Source organism: Notothenia rossii, assembly GCF_949606895.1.
Source record: "Notothenia rossii genome assembly, chromosome: 4".
Taxonomy (NCBI): Eukaryota; Metazoa; Chordata; class Actinopteri; order Perciformes; family Nototheniidae; genus Notothenia; species Notothenia rossii.
This window is the reverse complement of record NC_136902.1, coordinates 14,037,071-14,059,695: the sequence shown is the minus strand read 5'-3', so window position 1 is coordinate 14,059,695 and position 22,625 is coordinate 14,037,071. Positions and strand designations below refer to the sequence as shown.

Sequence of the window (22,625 nt, the reverse complement as noted above, 5' to 3'; positions counted from 1 at the left end):
ATTATAATTACTGTGAAATCTGCCTATTATGTTTTCGTCATTATTATAACAAACACACACTTGCAACTGATAACACTGGCAATGATTTTAGATGTATTAGACTATTAGAAAAAGAAATCATGCTTCAAATAAGTGGGGGTACGGCGTACCCCCGCGTCCAACGCCCACTACACCACTTACTGCAACTACAAAAAGCTAAGGTTTGTTTTCTCATCAGGAAATGCAGACCGGCTCAAACAAAAGATTTTTAAATCATCAGCCTCACGATCATTTAATGTATCATATGTTCACCGAATTGACATGAAAGCACTAATAAATGTAGTTTCATCCACTTGAGTTTACAAAAATAATCGATTTGTTTTTATATCACATCCGATGGGAGGAAATTCAGCAGCTCTCACTACCGATTTTTAATCCTAATTTAATCATCATCTTCACCACGATCAATTATGTTTGTGTTCGCCGAATTGACATGAAAGCACTGACAAATATGAATATACTGTAGTCAACTTCATTAAAACGTTATTAACGTGCCTAAACTCAGTAATTCACCATTTCTACGCATGACAACACACTTTGTCCGTGTTTGGCTCTCTCGCCGCACAGTGAAGCGTTCCCGCATTGACGTCACTTCCGGCTTCCCCCAAAACCTCAAAATGAGTCGAAGGAATTTTCCCGCGATGTTCGAAATTATTGATATTTATCGGAACGGTATCGCTTTTTCTTTTTTAAACTGACGGTTCGAGATTACTATTAGCCCACTATTTCATTGCACAACAGTTGTTGGGTTCGTGTCACAGGCTCTTTAAGATTTTTTGGAGCCTTTTTGCCACCACCCACAACATATCTTATCTTTCCTTCAAGCTGCTCCTACATATCTTATCTGCATTGCAATGAGGGAGAGGTGACCAGATGAGTTTATTTCCGTCTGCTTTGAGAATACTTTGTTAGGTCACATTTCTTGTTTGAACTCACTACAGACCCCATTAAAGACTACAATCAATTTAAATTGGACACTGCGGATATGTTAGGCTTTATTATTTTTTCAACTGAATGTTTGGTTCAAATGTTTTGAGAAATAAGGAAGCAAAACAAGTCAGTTCAGCAGAAATGTACATATTTATTAACAATCCATGATAACAAAAATGACTTGAGTGAGTGTGTGACGGTGGGTGAGGGACAGTTAAGAGGCGAGTTCTGTGAAGAGCGACTGGTTGAAGTCTGCAGGTCTCTCTTGAGGCCGGGGCAGGGACGGGCTGCCACCCAGCCCAAAGTGTGCGACCCCAGTGCTCAGGAAGTAGAAAGGCACGTGGGAGATTCTTCCAGTGGACCAACACTGAGGACAGACAGAAAGGTTACTTTGGAGAAGCCAATACCATTCATGTATGTTTCTGCAAGGCTCATCAAATGTGAGACTTTTCAATACCACATAAGATGCAATTTAATACCAATTGCAGTGATGCAAACACAGGTATGGTGAAAAAAGAGAGAACTATTCGAAGCAGGAAAAAAACAGCGTAATATACCATCTGACAAAGGCCTGTGCTATAATGCTTCAATGAACTGGCTATTCTTTATAATATACTAAGATCAATAGGAGACAGAGATGTTATAAATCAAGGGTTTTTATTATTATTTACAGCAGGGGTGGGGAACCTTTTTCCTTTCAATTTTTACAAAATCCTCCGAGGGCCGTACAAATGATTGAACTCAGCTTCTGCTTAAAAAAAACAAAATCACAGCCCATTCATTTGGCCTTTCTTTCATGCTGTGCAAAGAAAAAGCAACCTCTTAATCCAGATATCTTACCATGACTCGCGTATGCATGCATGCAAGTGCACGGTGTGGCATGACCACCAAAACAGAAAGATATGGACACAAGATGTGTGCAAATGTATTTAGTATCCATGTTAACATGATTTAAGTGGGGGGGACCTAACCTCCTCTTGGAGGGTCCGGGGGCATGCTCCCCCGGGAAGATTTTTTTTTAAATATTGAAGTTAAAACATGTTAAAAGCATCCATCTGGTGCACTTTGAGAGGAACATGAGGAGATCTTTGGGTACATCTTTCAACACCCATTTGAAACAGAACTGTAAGCAGAATTTTCTTTTGGGATATTTTACAAATCACTCCCCTTTTAAACTCTATTCTTGTAATTTTTAACAACTTTTTTGTTACTGTCATATAGTATTTTATACCTGTTTTTCATTTAGTCTAATGTCTCATTAATAATTATAATGATCATATCAAGGTGGGCCTTAACCTCACTGAGCTGAGGTTATTTGAGCCTCTCAGGAGAGAGCTCTCTTCCACCTGGTTGTAGAAAAGCTTTTTAAATTCGTTAGCATAGCTAGCTAACCAGATGCTAATAGCAACAGATCGCCACTGTGCTTACAACTAAAGACACAGCCAAGCAAACACTGCGGCATGTGTACGGCTCCTTATGGGTACTGCAATATTTGAAGAGCTGGAGCAGCGTTCCGGTGTTCTCCGTAAGCTCTCAAGTCTAGTCTACACTCCTTTCAGACGAGACATAACCACGTGAAGACACGTTACGCTCGTGTTGTGTTCAAGGAACCTGTCCTTGGCCAGGAAAAACAGGCACTCGCTTGTTTAATTATTTTGCGATCTAGATTTCTTCTTCTTTTTTGAAGTGAGAAGTTGTCCGTCAGTCGGACGGACTAACGGACGGACGGACGGACTGACGGACCCCTCCCCCCCCCAAAAACGAAAACTCTTCGGTTCTCCACGAATTACACAAGTCACCCAAAGCAGCGTTAAAAAAGCGGGAGGCGCCAAAAAGCGACTAATTTGCATCACTGCAATTGAAAACCCTATATAGTACCAAAATCACCACATTATTAAACGTTATCGAGTGTATGAAAACGAGACCTACCACAGTGAGCAGAGCTCCGTGCTGGAAGTTGGGACTGAACTGAATGAGTCTGGCCTCAGCGCCGGCCTCCCCTTGAACAAAACCACTAGAACAGAGAAACGTTTACAAATCCAGTACAGCTCATGCAGTAATACTACATATGTACAACATTAGCGCTCCACAAATATACGAAATGCAACCACACATAAGAGTACAAACCAAGGCAGAAGCTCAAAGACGGGGTTGGTTCTCGTCTTGAACACGGCTATGACTGCAGGCCGGTCTGCTGCTTGTGGATCTCCTGAGAGAAAAGATAAAATATGGAGATGAGTTATTCAAATGTAAAATACAACACTAATATTATACTGATAGAGTTCATCGTGATTAAACAGAAGGAAAGTGAGACAGACCCTTGAGAAGCACCGCCAGCCTCTCTCCTGTTGAGTCCCACGCTAAAGACTGGATCTCTCCTCCAACACTGGCAGACAGATCAGACAGAGGTGAGCGAGTGATTGTTGTGTAACATGCAGAGAGGAAGTCAAGATGCTCTGAATAATGCTGCTGATTTCTGAAAATCATAATCTGTGCTTCAAAAAGGTATTTCTGTTTTCTCTCTTTGATTTTAGAAGCCCTGCTCATCAGTTTTGAATGAAAAGCTCTTACATGATGTCTCCATCTGGCGTGTTAAAGGTCGTCTCTGATAGGTCGGCCACCACCGATGCTGCCTGCGGACCTTTGGATGTGCATGAAGGAACGCCAGCTGAATAACAACGACATCATACTGGTCAACTTTAGTCAACTTATCAAAACTCTTTCTGGTACTCTTCAACTTAAAAAAAAAAACATCTGCATATTTTGTGTTAAGCATAGAGATGACCTGGAGAGTCAGTGAAGGTCAGAGCGTAGATGACCGCCTCCCCCTGTACGGTGAAGAGAAGGCGACTCCCGTCTGGACTCCAGCAGCCAGACTAACCAAAACAAACAAAAATATATATATGTTTTTTGTATTAATAGAGATACACTGGTAGCATTTCGATTTTTTAAACTGAACTGTTGGTTCTGATATTTAACACAAGCATAAACAAACAATATCTTAACTTTTCTCTGAAAGATTAAATTATATTTTTGTTAACAATGATTATTAAAGAAGTAACATTGCTTCCAAAACAAACATAACGTTACACAACCTTCTTGTTTACAACACCCTGTTTTTAAGGTTGTTCTTCATTCTCCTTCTAGAGCGAGCAGTGGCCCATTATTCTGCACATCTACTAACTTTAAATAACTTTAAAACAGAGACTGGTTTTACCTGGCAGCGTCCTTCCACACATGGCCATCGCTCACAGGTCCACATCCTGGTTTCCCAAACCCTGAAGAAAGACACGATAATTATCCAAGTTTAAAAACTCAAATGACTGCCCACTTATTATCTTATAACACCTGCTACACTCAGACTATTCCACTAATCCCTCACAACCTTACAAATATTCATGAGAGCCATTCTTTATTATAACACACAAGGCATTTCGCATATTCATTGGCAGCTTGACATACTGTATCTATTGTAGCTCTAAAATGAGGGTAAGATTAGAAAAGGTTCTCTGAAGTCTCTGACCTGAACAGGGCTGAGGGCGTGGAGGCCAGAACATGGCTGCCGTCAGGGGACCAGGACAGGAAGGTGACCCCGCCCCCTCCGACACGCTGAAGAGGCACACAGCTCTCTGCAGCCACGTCCCAAACCTGAAGATACACACACACACACACACACACACACACACACACACACACACACACACACACACACACACACACACACACACACACACACACACACACACACACACACACACACACACACACACACACACACACACACACACACACACACACACACACACACACACACACACACACACACACACACACACACACACACACACACACACACACACACACACACACACACACACACACACACACACACACACACACACACACACACACACACACTTTGTGAACCAATGAATGCGAGATGAATTCGATTTAAGAATAACTGGATTGCCTCGTACCATCATGGCGGTGTCCATGGGGGAGGCGGACACCAGCAGAGAGCCGCTGGGCGACCAGGAGATGGACGTGACGGGAGAGTGACCGGGCTGAGACAGAACCTGAGCGCATCCGGAGGAAGGCCTGGAGAGGAAGAGGAGCACAGGGAAACACTGTGAAATTGAAGAAAGTCTTAATTCTTCTTTTTGTATAGGTACTGGTGTTCAATAACCAGGATAGACAATAAAAACTAATAATTATTAAAGAAATACTTCAGCCATAAAATCTATTTCAAATCAATTGTCACTCCATGTTAACCTGAATCAGTAAGAACAGGAGTAACTCTTGATGAATAGAATTGTTAACGATGAAAAACTATATTAAAAAAAAAGGGCAGCATAATTTGGAGTAAATGACTAGTTGGCATTATATATGTTGGCATTGTAATTGCAACATGATTTGCGATATCAGAGAGAATGATCATTTATTAAACATATTTCACATCAAAAATATATAATGATAAAGTCATGGTGCAACGTTTTGAGAGGATTTCTACCAAACAAGGACTTTTAATTAAGTCTGGTGAACAACGTTGTTAACCCACAATATTTCATTCTGGATGATATTTTCACACACTTGCCTTTACCAACTAGTCCAAATAGCAATTTCGATAACAATTCTTTAATTGTGCTGCCCTTAATTAAAAAAATGTGTTTAAAAACTCTCACAAAACTTGTGCAGTATAATCCAAGTCTCCTCGAACCGGTCAAAAGCGACCTATAAACACATCTTGACTTCACACACCTGGTGGACAGGGAGCAGGGGTCGACGTGCCACACCAGTAAACAGTTCTGACAGGCCACAGCGAGCGCCGACGCACACAGAGGCTTCCACTGAACCGCTGCGACGCTCTTCTGCAGACGGTGCTTCAGCGTGGGCGTGGTGGCACTGAGAGACACGAGGACAAGAGACAGTAAGGGGAATAGTGTCACAGAAAGACAGAGAACGATGCTGTTCAAGGAGGCCGACATACAATCAGATTCTGTGTTTGTAGATGTCCCCCGAAGAGGGAGGGAGCCCAAAACAATCGTGCATATTTGTGTCACACAGATTAAAAATGTTGAGTTTATGTAAATAACAGTTCTTGAAATAAATGATAGTCATTGTTCATTACAGTTTCTGAATATTTGTTTTATATTTGTGAATATGTCGGGGTGTTGCCATCTGTACGTGGCGGCGCTGCATCCTTTACGCTACTTACGTTGCTATGGTTACTGTGGCGATGCCGGCGCGGTATTTGAAATGTTCATATTGATATTTTTTTAACTCTGGCTGTGTAATAAAAAATATGGCAAAACGAAAACAGCCAAGCGTCACAGCTTTTGGATTCACAAGCAAAGAAGCGAAGGAGTCTAAAAATGACAACGTGAACGAAACAACTTTGAGTTGGCCGGCTGTAAGCGGCGTTAGGGTCGAGCTTGACAGCTCCACACCGAGGGAGAGGCCTGCCGATGCGGAGCCTGAAGAGGATTCAACAACGGCCACAGCCGCCGGCGTAGTGACACCGTCTGTAGTAACACTGTCTGTAGTGACACTGTCTGTAGTGACACCGTCTGTAGTAACACTGTCTGTAGTAACACTGTCTGTAGTAACACTGTCTGTAGTAACACTGTCTGTAGTGACACTGTCTGTAGTAACACTGTCTGTAGTAACACTGTCTGTAGTAACACCGTCTGTAGTAACACTGTCTGTAGTAACACTGTCTGTAGTGACACTGTCTGTAGTAACACCGTCTGTAGTAACACTGTCTGTAGTAACACTGTCTGTAGTGACACTGTCTGTAGTAACACTGTCTGTAGTAACACCGTCTGTACTGACACTGTCTGTAGTGACACTGTCTGTAGTAACACTGTCTGTAGTAACACCGTCTGTAGTAACACTGTCTGTAGTAACACTGTCTGTAGTGACACTGTCTGTAGTAACACCGTCTGTACTGACACTGTCTGTACTGACACTGTCTGTAGTGACACCGTCTGTACTGACACTGTCTGTAGTAACACTGTCTGTAGTAACACTGTCTGTAGTTAACACTGTCTGTAGTAACACCGTCTGTAGTAACACTGTCTGTAGTAACACTGTCTGTAGTGACACTGTCTGTAGTAACACCGTCTGTACTGACACTGTCTGTACTGACACTGTCTGTAGTGACACCGTCTGTACTGACACTGTCTGTAGTAACACTGTCTGTAGTAACACTGTCTGTAGTTAACACTGTCTGTAGTGACACTGTCTGTAGTAACACTGTCTGTAGTAACACTGTCTGTAGTGACACTGTCTGTAGTAACACTGTCTGTAGTAACACCGTCTGTACTAACACTGTCTGTAGTGACACTGTCTGTACTGACACTGTCTGTAGTGACACCGTCTGTACTGACACTGTCTGTAGTAACACTGTCTGTAGTAACACTGTCTGTAGTTAACACTGTCTGTAGTAACACTGTCTGTAGTAACACTGTCTGTAGTTAACACTGTCTGTAGTAACACCGTCTGTAGTAACACTGTCTGTAGTAACACTGTCTGTAGTGACACTGTCTGTAGTAACACCGTCTGTACTGACACTGTCTGTACTGACACTGTCTGTAGTGACACCGTCTGTACTGACACTGTCTGTAGTAACACTGTCTGTAGTAACACTGTCTGTAGTTAACACTGTCTGTAGTGACACTGTCTGTAGTAACACTGTCTGTAGTAACACTGTCTGTAGTGACACTGTCTGTAGTAACACTGTCTGTAGTAACACCGTCTGTACTAACACTGTCTGTAGTGACACTGTCTGTAGTAACACTGTCTGTAGTAACACCGTCTGTACTAACACTGTCTGTAGTGACACTGTCTGTAGTAACACTGTCTGTAGTAACACTGTCTGTAGTAACACTGTCTGTAGTAACACTGTCTGTAGTAGTTAGCAAAGTGATTTTATAGCAATTGATGGAATCCGCGCTGCTGTGCCAGTCAACAGAGCGTGTGTGTGATGTATTTAGTAGCAGGATGTGCTCTGAAAAATAGGGCTCCCCTGAAAGCAAAAGGGTAATTCGAACACTGGTGAGGTGAATGTGTTCAACCTTTTCTTCTCATTTCTAGACATGGACATTACCTTAATTATTATGTATCTGCTTGGCTAGTAAATTCTTAAGGGCGCTGCCTCTTGCCCCGAGTGTTTATACAGTTTACTAATTCTCTACTAGTTTTGGACTATTCAACCTGCTTGTTTCATGATTCTCTTTGGAGAGCTTTGATCAGCAAATAAGTCTCAACTGAATATATTTGAATTCACAGATATGCCGCGTAGACTTATTTCCATTAGCGGAAGACACTACCTTTTGGGGTTGTAGATCTTAATGGAGTCGTCCAGCAGAGCTAGAGCAAACTTATCTGCGTGGGGGTGCCAGGCGAAGGCTCGCACCACACAGTCCGACCTGGTGAAGCAAGAAGGCAACTTGTTTCAGTCAAGCAACAGTTAAAATACTCAAAAGACATTCAGTTGCCGTTCATGAAAGTCAAGCAAACACAAATGATTTTTACATTTAAAAACCTGAAACCTTCAAGAAATTACTTCAAATTATAATTGTCACAATTGTGGAGGATAAATGTTCTGATGATTCACAAATATGAATCAAATAATTGTTCCAGTTAAATTTAAACTGTGTCGCCAGTATGTCTGCTCACCACTTGCTCATAATAAATAGAATCCTTCATTTGCCCTTTGAGAGCTAAAATAAACTACAGATAAAACAATGTAACACTTACCAGTTGAGCACTTGTGAAAACTCAGCCAGCATGTCCTCACTGCTCATCTACACAGCGACAGGTAAAAAGATGTTCAGTAAATGCATCACAACAACTATCTTTTAATCAAGTGTGAAGAACATATATAAGTAACTCACTGTGAGATGAGGAAACAGGGAGCCGTGGAAGGAGGAGAACCACCGGATCAACGCCAGCGTGAAGCCAGAACTCACTGACATCCATTTAGGCACTGCAAGGACACAAGATGCATGAGAGGGCATGTATAAACATCAGCGGGTATGACGGATCTCTTCATTAAGTGTTCAAATAATCTGAATATGTTTGCGTACCTTCTGTATTTGAGTTGGTAATTTCGTCCAGTAGCCCAGTCAAACCACCATCCCGCCTGAAATGGACAAATAAGAAGCATAAATAACCTTAGTCTGTAAAAGATGAGGCAAAGTGTTGATATTACAGCATACAGTGTTATATGATTTTATGCAAAACAGTGTTGGAATACTGGCTCAGATATTTGTGTATGTTGTTAAAGAGTGAAAAAAGGAGTTTGATCCAATTTGACTTGATGTTGTTTAATACGTTGGGTGTACTTTCTTTGCACGCATATAATTGTGGGCTTCATCGTGTGTGTGTGTGTGTGTGTGTGTGTGTGTGTGTGTGTGTGTGTGTGTGTGTGTGTGTGTGTGTGTGTGTGTGTGTGTGTGTGTGTGTGTGTGTGTGTGTGTGTGTGTGTGTGTGTGTGTGTGTGTGTGTGTGTGTGTGTGTGTGTGTACCATGCTGCTGCGCTCCTCATCCACAGTGTTTCGGAGTGGTCCAGGAAGGCTGCCTTGCTGCTGCTTTCTGTGCGACAGTGGAGCTTCAGAGACTCTCGGGGGAAATACAAACTCAGAGGACTCGACTCCTGAACAAGACACACAACCATGGAGCTTTTACCAGGCAAGTAGGAAAACACAAGCAGTGACAGGTGAGAGAATATCATCACATGCATAACTCTTCAATGTGTAACTACTCTAAATGTGCCCAATGCTGTGAGAAAAAGATTATTTATCCTTAAAATATATGGTATAAATTGGACGTCACTATGTCACATGACATAGAATATTTTGAAAAGACTCAATAATATAATAATAATAATAATGTATGTTGTATTATCACCAACATATGAATAATTCACTAATATGAGTTTCTGGATCACATGACATGAAAGCTATTGACAAAACATAGTCTATCTTCAATTCCTGACATACCATTACTCAAAAGGTTTCCCATAAGTTTAATTCATGTTTTTTTTCAAGTACAGTATATGTAAGTATTGAAAATAATATTGGTGTTATACGAACATGTAATGATGGTCCCTGAGTGAACGCCTGTGGTTAGGAGCAAGGGCTCAGCTGTGAACTAACCTTCCTACAGTACATTGAGTGAATGTCTCAGGTTATGGTATATCTAAAAGGTCTCTGAAGTGACACCAACAGCTTTGAATAAGAAGACATGGTGTCTTTTAACGTTATTAATTCATATTCATACACAGGCTCTGAATCCGACCTGTTTGAGTCGGTGTTCCATGGAGCCTCCTCCGGACAGCAGCTCGTTGTTGGACTCGCACAAAGTGCTCTGTCCGGCGGGCAGAGGAGCGGGGAACAGCGCCAGAGAGCACATCTTCAACACGGGGAAACCACTGGAAACACACCATGGGTCAGTCAGGTAAACACAGAAAAGTGGATGATATGTTCCATTCTTAACAACAGACTGTGGCAAACAAATAGCGAGCTACCTTACACTAACAGTTAAAGTTAGCTAGCTGGCTCAAGCTAACCTAACTAGTTTGATATCGGCCTAGTTATGACAACATAAACCGTAGCTCTTCGTCTTATATGTGCTAGAAGTTACCTTGTATTGTGTCCTGCGTAGTGTGGTCAATTATAGTCCTTTGTGTTTCCAAACAACAAGATAAAATTGCATGCTGAGTTGTTGTGACACTTTTTTAGGTTGCTTTTTCAGTTAATCGCGCCGTGTGGACTACAGCAAGCGAGAGGGACAAACAGCGCGGAGTTCGGCTACAGAGCGACGCTATGCTGCCCTCTTCAGGACACAGAGCGACATGACATCTGCACTTTCCCAAAACACACACCAAAGGTTTTTTTAAAGAGTTGAGATGACACAAACAGTCTTTTTACTTAACTGAAAAATTGTTTTAATCAACATAAATCTTTCCGGTAATGTATTTTGGCTCCATGCAAACCGTTTATTAACTTGTCCACATTAACTAAACTAAATTAGGCATGATGTGTGATTAAATAAACACAATAATAATGCTGTCATTATCAAAATCATCTTGACCAACTATGTTTACGTATATTAGACATTTATGGCAATGCTTTAAGAGTCCTTTCTTGTACATAAAATACACAAAACTACTGGGAACAAGGGAAACAAACCTACATAAAGGTAAGGAACAGACAAGTCTACCATGTACACAAGTATTTTGAAAAAATAGGCATAAACGTATGTGAATATTACATAAACTAATGTAAAAAGCACAAATGACCTACAATTAAATTAAATGGAAAATGTCTGTTGTGTAAACTATACAACTGGTGCAAAAAACACTGAAAGCACATTCATGGACTGTACAGTATGGCTTATTACGTACAGATGACTTAGCAAGTAGGATTTATTTTCACAGTGAGAGATTATATTTATACAAATGTGTTCATTTAAAAACTGTAATATTATAATTTGAGCAGGGGATGTTTTAGCGTTACAGGGGTTTTAATGGGTATTTCCCTCCTCTTCACCAGGGAAGGGCAAAGCAAATAGACAGTTGCACCCCAGCCTCCCTGGAGCGAGCTGGCAGGGATCCAGTGTGTCTTGCTCAAGGACACATCAGCAGCAACAGCAGGGTGGATGCTGGCTGACACATTGTAAGATAAGAGATCAGATGAGATAAGTGACTGTATTATCATCCATCTATACATAGTGCAATACAGTACATAGAGGGAAACAATTGTGTTCCCCTGGTTTCGTTGCAAAACAAAAGAATGAACAAATCAGGTGGAAACAACATAATACTAAAACAGGCACATAATAAGATACAAAACAATGTTCAATAATTCATGTATGTGTCACAATTACAGAACAATATAGATAGCCAATTTAAATAAAGCTAGTGTTATTAAATGTAAACAAATAGCATCATGCTGGTTAACGCTCAAATTAAAATAATGGATGTTATGATGGAAAACTGAAGCCGCGTGCATGTGTGTTTCTGTGTCTGTGTTTGTGCGCGCACGTGTGTTTGCAGAGGGTGGTGGGAGCGCCCCCTCGCGGCGCAACTTGCATTTCCGTGACGTCAATTCAGCACTGGAAAAGAGACAGCTCCCTCCCCCAAAAAACCCAGCGCGCCTCACGTTGCATGGGTCCTCGGTTATTGATAACACAATTTGCCCGGTGGGATCCATCCCGGTTGTGTGAAACGCGTGGATACAGGGACTGGAGATACAACAGCCAGCGCGCACCGAGGGAAAAACAACAATCTACTCATTAACACCGACAAATATAAAGCCGAGCCCACCCCTTCACTTGACAACGCGACATCGAGCAGGCAGAAAGGTATGGGAATGTCATACTATACGGTTAAATGGTGGTGCGATAAGAAATCATGGATCACAGGACGTTAAGTTATGATGCTCGGTGCGGTGGCGTTCACGCCGCTCACACTGCACCACTGAACCGATGCTGCCAAGAAAGAAATCATCGTCTATGGTTGCTAGAAAATCATATTTGTGCAGCAAGAAAGCCCACATTGAAAAATGTTTGTGTGCCAACGTTGAGTAAACGTTGAGACGCTGCGGCAGTTTCACTTGGCATGGACTATAGTAGGCATCGGGCTCATGCACGTCGGTTATGATGCTGCTGAGTGTCATCATCACATCCTCGGTTATTTAAAGATTGATCTTCCTGCGTTTGTGTTTGTGTGTTTGTGTGTGTGTTTGTGTGTTTGTGTGTGTGTGTGTGTGTGTGTGTGTGTGTGTGTGTGTGTGTGTGTGTTTGTGTGTGTGTGTGTGTGTGTGTGTGTGTGTGTGTGTGTGTGTGTGTGTTTGTGTGTTTATGTGAGAGAGAGCACTGCTCCTTTGCACAGGCCTGCTGGTTGTTTATTGCCCATTTTATCCACACTTTCATTTCGCTCGGTCGTCATGGCTCTTCTCATGCAGTGGTGCAGTACAAGAAATGGAGCTGGTGTGAGAAATGTGAATTGGGTACATGTGCTCTCTCTCTCTCCTTGTCGCTTTCTCACACACTTGCAGGCACTCACGCACGGGACGTACGTACACATCCACACTGAGGTGGTTATGCAATTCGTCATATTCTTCAGATGCACACAATGCTCTTTACATGATGCACGAAATATGGAGCTGAGAGTATAGCTTTGCTCAGATGTTGTCAGATACTGATGTTAAATCACAGGTGATGGACTGTGTGCTGCACAACCTCCTCTCGTAGATTCATTCATAAACCTCCTACTCCACTCTGGCTGATGGCTCCACTGGGCATGATGGCTTTTCAATTCACAGAGAAAGAGGTTTTACTGCAGGATTCAGAAAGAATCTGGATGTGGTTAAACTGGTGGACTGGCTAGATGCCCAACTCACTGCACGACTCCACTCATTGATTGCTGTGCATGGTTTGAATAAAAGTAAAATGAGTGCGAACGCCAGTCATTTCTTAAAAGATCAAAGGAGACAGTAGAAGTGAAGGGAGCCGCAGCACTGGCCAGCTCCAGCTGCATTGTGGAGCTGACTAATCGACAGTTTAAATCTAATAAGCAGTCAGCATTCACAAACTTTAATATAACATATGATTATACTGACAATTATTAATTGGGGATGAAGATCTCTTACTTAAGTTAAATACAAGTCAAATGCCCTTAAATACTAATAGCAAAAGTAATCATACTTAGGCCTATTTCAGAATAATATACTTCATTTTTTTTTTTTTTACTACATATGATTCAAGGTAGCTTGTCAATGTCACAGAGGTTTTAAAAAGTGTTAGCTTAACTTCTAATAATGCCTATTTGTTGACTACATCTTGTATTGTTGATCTGAATCTTCAAGTTACCCATAATGTAAAATCCAAGGGGTGGAGTATAAAGTAACATTTTTGCCAGATGGAGTGGAAGTATAAAGTTACATGGAAAACTTAAACTATATACTATAAATCATCCTAATGTTATCATAAATCTTCTCCTCCAGGCAAACATCTCATCTTTCCATCCTCCACCCTAACCTGCCGTGTTGGGGATACCCCTAATGAGTGGGACCTGTATCCATGAGCCCCGCGCCCCTTCCCCCTCCCTGTCAGGCTTCAGCACCCCCATCTCAGAGCCCTCCTATCGAAGAATCGATGGAGACACCCCTGCCTGCACCCCTGAAACGGACCTGACGCCCACACAGTGTGTCATCCGCAACCTGCTGTCCATCGACACCGGTGGACCGGGGGCTCCGGGCGGCAGCAGCCCCACCCCCAGTGATGGACCCTCAGCCTACTTTGACAACAGTGTGCTAAAACTACATGAACATGAGGCTTGCCAGTGTGGCGGGGGGGCGGAGGCGGGCCACAGTCCAGAGGCTGGGGCTGTTCGGAGCCAGTCGGATAACATTCGGCTGCAATCAGGAAGCGGAGGTTTTTTGGAGGGGCTGTTTGGATGCCTTAAGCCGGTCTGGACCATGATTGGAAAGGCCTACTCCACTGAACACAAACACAGTCATGAAGGTATGTGACAGCAAGTGATACACTTCTGAGCTCTCTGACCCGTATGCCATGGAACAACGACTATTTAGATTTAACATAAATTACATTGATATTTAATAGATTGTTGTTGATGCATCCATACATGATTAGCTGGTACAGGAGCACATCATTGATCTTTATCAACTTGCAGTTTTATCTAGTGTGTTCCAACCTAAGGGGTTGGGCAAGATAAGGTGAAGGGGTTGTGAGAGAATTCATGGGAACCTTTTCTGATCTTTCCCTTTCTGTTTTGTTAAATATCGGATGGCCTAACACTGGATTGTGTGTGGTGGAACAACCTGTGGACACAAGCTCAAGAGTTTAGGAGGCATTTATTTAATCTTAAACAATATTGTCTAAGCTCATCATATAGGTTTTTTTAAATATAAATCTAATCTTAAAGTAACCATCAATTACAGCTGTAATAACAATGAAGTGGCGTAAAAACTACAATATTTAGATCCAAAATGTAGTGGAATAAAAGTGTAAGGTAGCCAAAAAAACAAATACTGAAGTAAGAGAACATAAAATGTGTACTTTAGCACAGTACTTGAGTGAATACACTTTATTTCACTAGAGGAGTGGGGGTCATTCACAGTAGCAGCTACATTGAGTTTTCACAGCTGGCCGGATGGGGTGGGGGGGGGGGCATCCTGTGCATCCTGTGCATCTGCCCCCGCCGTAGCTGCTCTCCAGATCTCGACACTTCAGTGGACCTCATGAAGAATTGATCCGCCTGTCGTCTTTATTCTGCCCATCTCTCTTCAGCGACTGTACTCACAGTCGATTAACTCACGTCAGTGTGACAGATGACTGAAAGATTAGACTATGAGTGGATTGTTTCTCCCTCAAATGTTCCCTCATCTCTGGACAGACATGTAATATTCTACTGAAGAACTTATCAGTGTAGCATTTGTTTGAACATGGCAGGCACTTCATATGCTGTCATTGTGTCCGGCCAGCCCATTCTTATGTGTAGCATGGAGCTAACATTTGCTCAGCGAGCCCCCTCTCTGCCAGGAGTGCATATTGACATTTAGAGGCTTTTGTAATGTCTGACGGATATGAAATAGGTAATTACTCAAAGGATGCTGCTAAAGAATTATCTCTTACAATGCCCGTGATAATACTGTGTAACACTACATGCCTTCTCCATGTATTTATTGCATTTTTTTGTGGACTTATTGGTCTGAGTTTAGAGTCCTGGGAAGTTCCCTTTGAGGAGATCTCTGACCTGCAGTGGGTGGGCAGCGGGGCACAGGGGGCCGTCTTCCTCGGCAAGTTCCACGGAGATGACGTGGCTGTAAAGAAAGTGCGAGACATCAAAGAGACCGAGATCAAACACCTCCGCAAACTCAAGCACCCCAACATCATCACTTTCAAGTGAGGAAGAAGCACATGATATCCAACAGTATCTTTAAGCTGCATTCATATCTTTCTCTGTTCACCTGGGCCATGTTATCTAACTGCCATGTCTTCCTACAGGGGCGTGTGCACCCAGGCTCCTTGTTACTGTATCTTGATGGAGTACTGTGCCCAAGGCCAGCTGTACGAGGTGCTGAGGGCGGGCCGGAACATCGCCCCCTCCCTCATGGTTGACTGGTCCATGGGCATAGCAGGTGGCATGAACTACCTGCACCTCCACAAAATCATCCATCGAGACCTCAAGTCCCCCAAGTAAGTCTCAATCAGCCAACACAAGACCTCAAGGTTCATATAGTGACAGTTTGTCAACATGAAAAACAACTGCATATAGATTTACAAGAGGCGCAGCAAGACGGGATTGCATAACATATTTGAGGCAATTTGCATTCTCTGTTTAAAGATAAACTTAAATCAAACTACATCTCAGCAACTATTTGAGAAAGCCACCATCAGCGGCTGGTGAAATATGGCTCTGTAAAACAAGTAAATTGCACTATGCTGTCCTCGGTCTGTCTGTAGTGCTGAACGCATGTTTTTTGTTGTTGGAAAAATAGCCTCTTCATAAAGTACATCTTATATTAACTCTGAAGCATTTACAGCAATGTTTATTAATGTGCAATGTCCTTGTTAAATAGACTAATACAACTGATTTCTAGTTATTGCCATGTAAAAGGACATGTATTCCCACGTTTGCAGCATGCTGATCACACACGATGACCTGGTGAAGATCTCTGACTTCGGCACCTCGAGGGAGCTCAGGGACAAAAGCACCAAGATGTCGTTCGCCGGCACCGTAGCTTGGATGGCGCCTGAAGTCATTCGGAATGAGCCGGTGTCGGAGAAGGTGGACATCTGGTGAGTTTGATTACCAGGGACTTTGTTTCTCTCTTGCAAAAACATCAGCACTTTTCTCTTGACTTGATGCAGCAATTTAGCAATTATCTATAATATGCTGCACCACAGTACGAGAGCAGCTCCTGTGTCGATATGGGGCCTTCTGTTTTCTTAGTGTTGTTGTTGTATGTATTTGTGATTACTGTCATGACACCTATGTCTATACATTATAAACATACCACAGGAATTTTCATCTCTCACTTAAGGCACCAAATGAACACTTAGAGTAACGTATGATCACATAATGCATTAGAAAAAACATGATCTATTATAACATGCACATTTATTTTTGTGATTAAGCAGCAATTATGAAGAATACTGATACTTGATCTTATATGGTATTAAAAAATGCTGTAGGTGTGTTGTGATTAGTGTTAAAAGCATTATTCATATTTGATTGCTATGAGAAGACAGTTCTACAAGTAGATTATAAATGCATTTTTTTGTTTTTTACGATGCATTTTATATAAAATAGTCGTGATAAAAGTTCTTTCTCCGATCTCTTCTGTTAAAAAGATATTGACCTTAATGAGACTTTCGGAATGAACTTTAACTACCTTTACAGGGATCACATTGTGCTTTTTAGGGTTGTCCCTTTCCTGTAGTGTGTTGTATAAGCTTTTGTGCGGGTAAATGGCTAAAACATCAGCAAACTCCCCCCCCTGCCTCAAATGAACCTGAATATAAGCATAATATGTCCTCTTTAAGGTCCTTTGGAGTGGTGCTGTGGGAGATGCTGACTGGAGAGGTTCCTTACAGAGACGTGGACTCATCTGCCATCATCTGGGGAGTGGGGAACAACAGCCTGCAGCTGCCCATACCTGAGAGCTGCCCCGACGGCTTCAAGATCCTCCTCAGACAGTGCTGGTGAGTAACGCCTTGGAATGGAGGACAAGGATGGAAAAAAAGAATGAGCAGAGAAGAGAGGACAAGAGAGCAGAAATCGAGGATATTAGAGAAGTAAAAGCAACGTTTGAGAGTAGTTGTGTTAGTCTGTGGTTTAAGGACTTTATTGATGTTGCAGTGCATTGTAGATATACACAGCTGTCTTCTGTCCTGTCTGGGATTTGCAGGAACTGTAAGCCCAGGAACAGGCCCTCTTTCCGTCAGATCCTTCTTCATCTTGATATAGCGTCAGCGGATGTGCTGTCCACTCCACAAGAGACGTACTTCAAGTCTCAGGTATGGTTGCTTCTTTCAAGCCTCAACACAAAAAACACATCTGTAACTTGAATATACAGATGTACACATGGACCCAGACAGGCTTAAGCATGAATAAGACTTGTACAACGTGCAGTAGAGAAGAGGTTTTAAAGTCCGTTATGGTGAACCGAGACAAGGTTAACAGATCTGTGCTCTCATCAGGCTGAATGGCGGGAGGAGGTGAAACAGCACTTCGAGAAGATTAAATCTGAGGGTACTTGTATCCACCGACTCGATGAGGAACTGATCAACCGACGCAGAGAGGAGCTCAGGTCTGCTTTCTTTACTCTCAAATCTTGTAGTTGTATGATGGTACATTTGACTAGCTAACATGCATGCAGTAAGGCCACTTTCACTGTGTCCCATTTCTCTGTGTCACTCCTTTTGTCTGCCCACGTGGATGAGATAATGGCCTTGAGTGCATGTCTATTGTGGAGCATTTGGAGTCTCTCATGCGGATGCACAATGACAGCAGCAGCCTCTTGTCTTCTCAGGCATGCTTTGGACATTCGTGAGCACTATGAGAGAAAACTGGAGAGGGCTAACAACCTTTACATGGAGCTGAGCGCCGTCATGCTGCAGCTGGAGCTGAAAGAGAAGGAGTTGCAGAAGTACAAATAAACCCATGAACACAGAGTATACATTCTTTACGAATGAATAAGCCACAGTGTGTTAAGAGTTTGTTGTCTTTTGGAATTCATTTCCAGGAGAGAGCAGTCTTTGGATAAAAAGTACCCAGGTTTGTTCAAGCATCACAGCTCCAGGCAGAGCAGCTCCTCCAACACCATGGACAAACTCATCAAGAAACGAAACGTCCCGCAGAAACTGCCCTCGGGAAAGAGGTGTGAGATCTTATTCCAGTGCTTATTTAGTAAAACATTGATGCTGACATGAATATTCATCACGCTTGTGGAATGTAGCTGTTGACTAATCCCTCTTACTCTTTCAGGCCAGACATTCTCAAGTCTGAGGTAATCCTTCCCAAAATGGACTCCTCTGTGATGCAAGTCACCATCCCGGCGTGCACCAACAGAAGCTCCACTTCTCCCAGCCGCTCTCGGAGGGTAAAGACCCGCCATCGCAAGCCGGGGAAGGGCAGCAGCGGGGACCTGGCTGGACTGAAGGCAAATCAGTCTAATAGGGACGCGACTGCCCAGGCTAACAGTGGCAGCACCAACAGCTCCAAGCAGCTGCTGGAGCCGTCTGCAGCGCAGCAGAGGCAGCTCTCCTCCTCCAGCCCCGACCTCATCTGCACCACACTCCAGGCGGAGGGGCAGGGGAAAGGGGAGCCCTCTGTGGGGGGGCTGGAGAGAGGGGGGAGCGTCAGCGCCTCTGCGGGGTTAGGGGGATCCGTGGCAGGGGCCGCCGGTCTGGATGATCTCACAGAAACGCCTCCACGCAGCGACACGCCGAGCGAGGACGCAGCGTCGTTCCCCTTCTCCAGCAGCCCAGACTCTCCGTGTGGGAGGGGGGCGGGAGCAGCGAGGGGGTCTCTGGGATCTCCACGTCATGATGGGGAGGATAAAGAGGAGGGGGCTGGGGCTGTGAGGCTACCCCGTGGAGCATCAGGGGGGATTGGGAGTCAGCACCTCACCCCCTCAGCCATTCTGTACAGAGCAGCTATCTCACGCAAACAGGTACCGAGCCGCCCAGCTGGTCACTTCCTGATTGGTCCTCTGGTTATACTTTGGTCATTTTCAATTGTTCCTATTTCATGTTTCTGACAGAGGCGTGGAGTGTCGTCCGAGGAGGAGGAGGGGGAAGTTGACAGTGAAGTTGAGTTACCACGGAGACGGTGAGTAACTTGCTGTCCTTCGTCACTGAAAAATGTCCTTGAGCAATCATTCCTCTCTGGCGGAGTTTAAGATTTATTCCAAGGACAAGAATTTTTTCTTATTCGCATCATAACACATCATCAAATCTGTGATTCTTAAATCTTTGATATATTTCTGATAATAACCAATAAACACCACAAAGTCAATTCCCAAACCTGACTATTAGTAGCTTGCTCGCCATGTGTTTAACCTCCGTGTGTTTTCCTTTGTTTTGAATATCTCCAGACGTCCGACTAGCATCACCAAGGGCCAGTCGGTGTCCACCTTCAGCTCAGAGAACCTGTCGGTGTCGGATGGCGAGGAGGGCCACACTACGGACCACTCGCACAGCGGCACCCCCGACGTGGTTAGCACCAACACAGACGACAGGTTGGACGATCGCAGCGACGACCTCCTCTCTCAGGGCTCAGAGATCCCGGCGGACAACGCTGACGGCCTGTCGGAGAGAGACGGAGCCCTGGGACCGGCCAAAGCTCCGCTGGACGCCGGGGGGAATCCTAATGAGGTGAAGAAGCTCGACCGTGGGAGTTGCATGTTTCTGTGTCATCCTCTGAGACTTGTGTAAAAGAACATACTCCAAAAGCCAGTGGTAGAAAATGCAAAAAAAGTATACTTAATTTTAACCATGGGGCAAATGTGTACTTTGGCTTTTGACACCTTACAAAAAAGTTATGGTTTCTGGTTTGGACCCTTTCTCCGATTTGAGATGTCTATGAGTTCTCAGATGGTTACATTTAAAGTACAGTTTGAGACATAAAGATATACATTATTAAGGCTGGCCCTCCTTTGTAGGTCAGTCGACAAATAGGTTGTTTTGGTGTTAATCAAATAACATTTCTTTAATCGATAAGTCATATTTTTAAAGGCTTGATTCATGCTAAATAACTTTTTCAAATCAAATATTCACATTTCTCTTTGTAAACACTACATTTAAAGCGGTACTTGTGATGATTATTTTCAGAATTATTTTTTACAGAATTATAACAAGGAAAAACTTGATAAAAGTCCATAACACTCATTCATTATTTGACAACCCCCAGATTTATCTTGCGACCCCTATGTTAGGAACCACAGGACAAAACTACCTGTCGGGGGTATCTGTTAGAAGGAAGCTAAAATCTAAAGCAGAAAGAAATGTAAGGTTAAAGGGTTGTTGTAGTGGACCGGTTAAACTAACAGGCTGTAAGAAGGTGTCAGGGGCTGAGGAGGTTATGGGTATCTGTCTCCTCTTTTTGTTTTAAAAAACATTCATTACTTGACAACCCCCAGATTTATCTTGCGACCCCTATGTTGGGAACCACAGGACAAAACTACCTGACTGTATGTAAAGTAGATAAACCTCAACCAGCTCGAAAGGAACAATTCTGCTAAATTCAGGACCTGTACTTTAAATGTAGCATTGTTGGAGATGTGACACAAGTAGATGGTTTGAATTCTGCTTTACACATCTCCTGCATGCCATGCCCTCTCTCTCTCTCCAGAGCCGGGCCCTGTGTGATGACTCTGACTGCGACAGCGCAGAGCTGGACCAGCCGGGCAGCGGAGAGCCCAGCCGCCCCCCCGGCGCTGGAGCGTGGGTGCAGCCCCCTCTGCCCTACCAGGGTTCTCCACAGGCACCACACACAGCTCCTCCATAGATAGCTGGATGCTAGCAAAGACCTCCAGCTCCTAGTGATGCAGTACATTACTGTTGTCATGAGGAATCACACCTACTTCACCACTCAGACTATGACAAGTCGACTTATGGTGTCTCATAAGTTTGTTGGATGGCATAGGACATTTGTCATAACCTGACATCCGATATTTTGGCAGCTTGTGACATCCGATAAATGTCATTGAAGTTCAGTAGGGTTTTTGTTTTAGGCAAAATAGTTACAGAAGTAACCTTAGCCACTGCTCCGGTTCAGCAGAAACCCAACCACTGACGCACACGCACGCACAAGAAACCACACTCGTTGTCCTTTAAACACTCTAATCCTCACTCTGGGAGCATCCTCCATGATACTCCACACACTAATGCATCAAAAACTAATGAATAATAATGTAAATATCCATTACATACCACATGAGAAATATCTAACTTTATTTTATTTGTAAGATAGAAATGTAAGACTAAATGGTATGCAGCCCTGTGAACAAATGCATGACTACGTGTTTATAATTTATGGTTTGAATGTGTCCGTTTTATATTTTGTGAAAGTTTACACTTTTTTAATCCTAAGTATTACTTGAGGTTTTTTTGTTTTGTTAATAAATGTCAGCACTCAAGAAAAAAAAAAAGGAATGAAAATCTCACCACGATGTCGATCATGATGCATAATTAGGATTCTCAGTAGGTAATATATTATTTTTTTTAACCCTCGTACTACTGAGTTATAAATATATAAAAGACATGGTGGAGGTTTTTTATTAAGCTTATCTTAGTGATGGGATGGAGAACATTTGTGTCACAAAAAAATGCACTTTTGCCATTACCGGTGTTGCTTCACCGGTTTCTCAAATTGTTGGCTATTTGATTGTGTCTCTTAGGGTGTGTTCATGTAATGAAATACACTAGCATTGGTAACCAAGGTACTATCTAAGCAACAAACACTGGTGCTGGTGCTTCAGTAAAGGAGACCCCTACGATTTAGCATTGCACTCCTGTAACATTGTCAGCCTAACGAAGAACAGTTCAAGAAAAAAAGCGATCAAGAGGTCAAAATCAGTACGGCAGCACCAGAGATATTGTCTGCTTTATTCCACATA

The 22,625-nt window shown here is 43.0% G+C and overlaps 2 protein-coding genes across 2 annotated transcripts; one reads left to right on the top strand and one right to left on the bottom strand.

Moving 5' to 3' along the window:
* Positions 1-1,100: 1,100 nt before the first annotated feature.
* Positions 1,101-10,770, bottom strand: aaas (achalasia, adrenocortical insufficiency, alacrimia). Its single transcript, XM_079674018.1, has 17 exons — positions 10,618-10,770; positions 10,273-10,405; positions 9,501-9,628; positions 9,060-9,115; positions 8,868-8,959; positions 8,731-8,777; positions 8,301-8,399; positions 5,728-5,871; positions 4,947-5,067; positions 4,493-4,617; positions 4,187-4,247; positions 3,755-3,845; positions 3,541-3,637; positions 3,288-3,355; positions 3,097-3,178; positions 2,899-2,983; positions 1,101-1,336 (listed from the first exon to the last, which is right to left on the bottom strand). The coding sequence occupies exons 2-17, from the start codon at positions 10,384-10,386 to the stop codon at positions 1,184-1,186; spliced, it is 1,563 nt and encodes a 520-aa protein (XP_079530144.1). The 5' UTR covers positions 10,387-10,405; positions 10,618-10,770; the 3' UTR covers positions 1,101-1,183.
* Positions 10,771-10,934: 164 nt separating this feature from the next.
* Positions 10,935-22,178, top strand: map3k12 (mitogen-activated protein kinase kinase kinase 12). The gene is made up of 14 exons (XM_079673999.1): positions 10,935-12,339; positions 13,983-14,502; positions 15,720-15,903; positions 16,006-16,197; positions 16,642-16,800; positions 17,548-17,706; positions 17,913-18,021; positions 18,205-18,314; positions 18,537-18,653; positions 18,750-18,884; positions 18,992-19,679; positions 19,770-19,837; positions 20,103-20,382; positions 21,359-22,178. Exons 2-14 carry the CDS (start codon positions 14,040-14,042, stop codon positions 21,512-21,514), a joined length of 2,820 nt encoding a protein of 939 aa, XP_079530125.1. The 5' UTR covers positions 10,935-12,339; positions 13,983-14,039; the 3' UTR covers positions 21,515-22,178.
* The last annotated feature ends 447 nt before the right edge of the window (positions 22,179-22,625 follow it).

Bases quoted from the DNA above. Each gene is read 5' to 3' on its own strand.
- aaas (XM_079674018.1), bottom strand. From the start codon at position 10,386: ATGTGCTCTCTGGCGCTGTTCCCCGCTCCTCTGCCCGCCGGACAGAGC. The intron at 3,638-3,754 runs GTCATCTCTATG...GTTGTTATTCAG, and splicing joins GACCTTCACTGACTCTCCAG to CTGGCGTTCCTTCATGCACA. The intron at 2,984-3,096 runs GTTTGTACTCTT...TCTCTGTTCTAG, and splicing joins GTCTTTGAGCTTCTGCCTTG to TGGTTTTGTTCAAGGGGAGG.
- map3k12 (XM_079673999.1), top strand. From the start codon at position 14,040: ATGAGTGGGACCTGTATCCATGAGCCCCGCGCCCCTTCCCCCTCCCTG. The intron at 16,801-17,547 runs GTGAGTTTGATT...GTCCTCTTTAAG, and splicing joins TCGGAGAAGGTGGACATCTG to GTCCTTTGGAGTGGTGCTGT. The intron at 19,680-19,769 runs GTACCGAGCCGC...TGTTTCTGACAG, and splicing joins CAGCTATCTCACGCAAACAG to AGGCGTGGAGTGTCGTCCGA.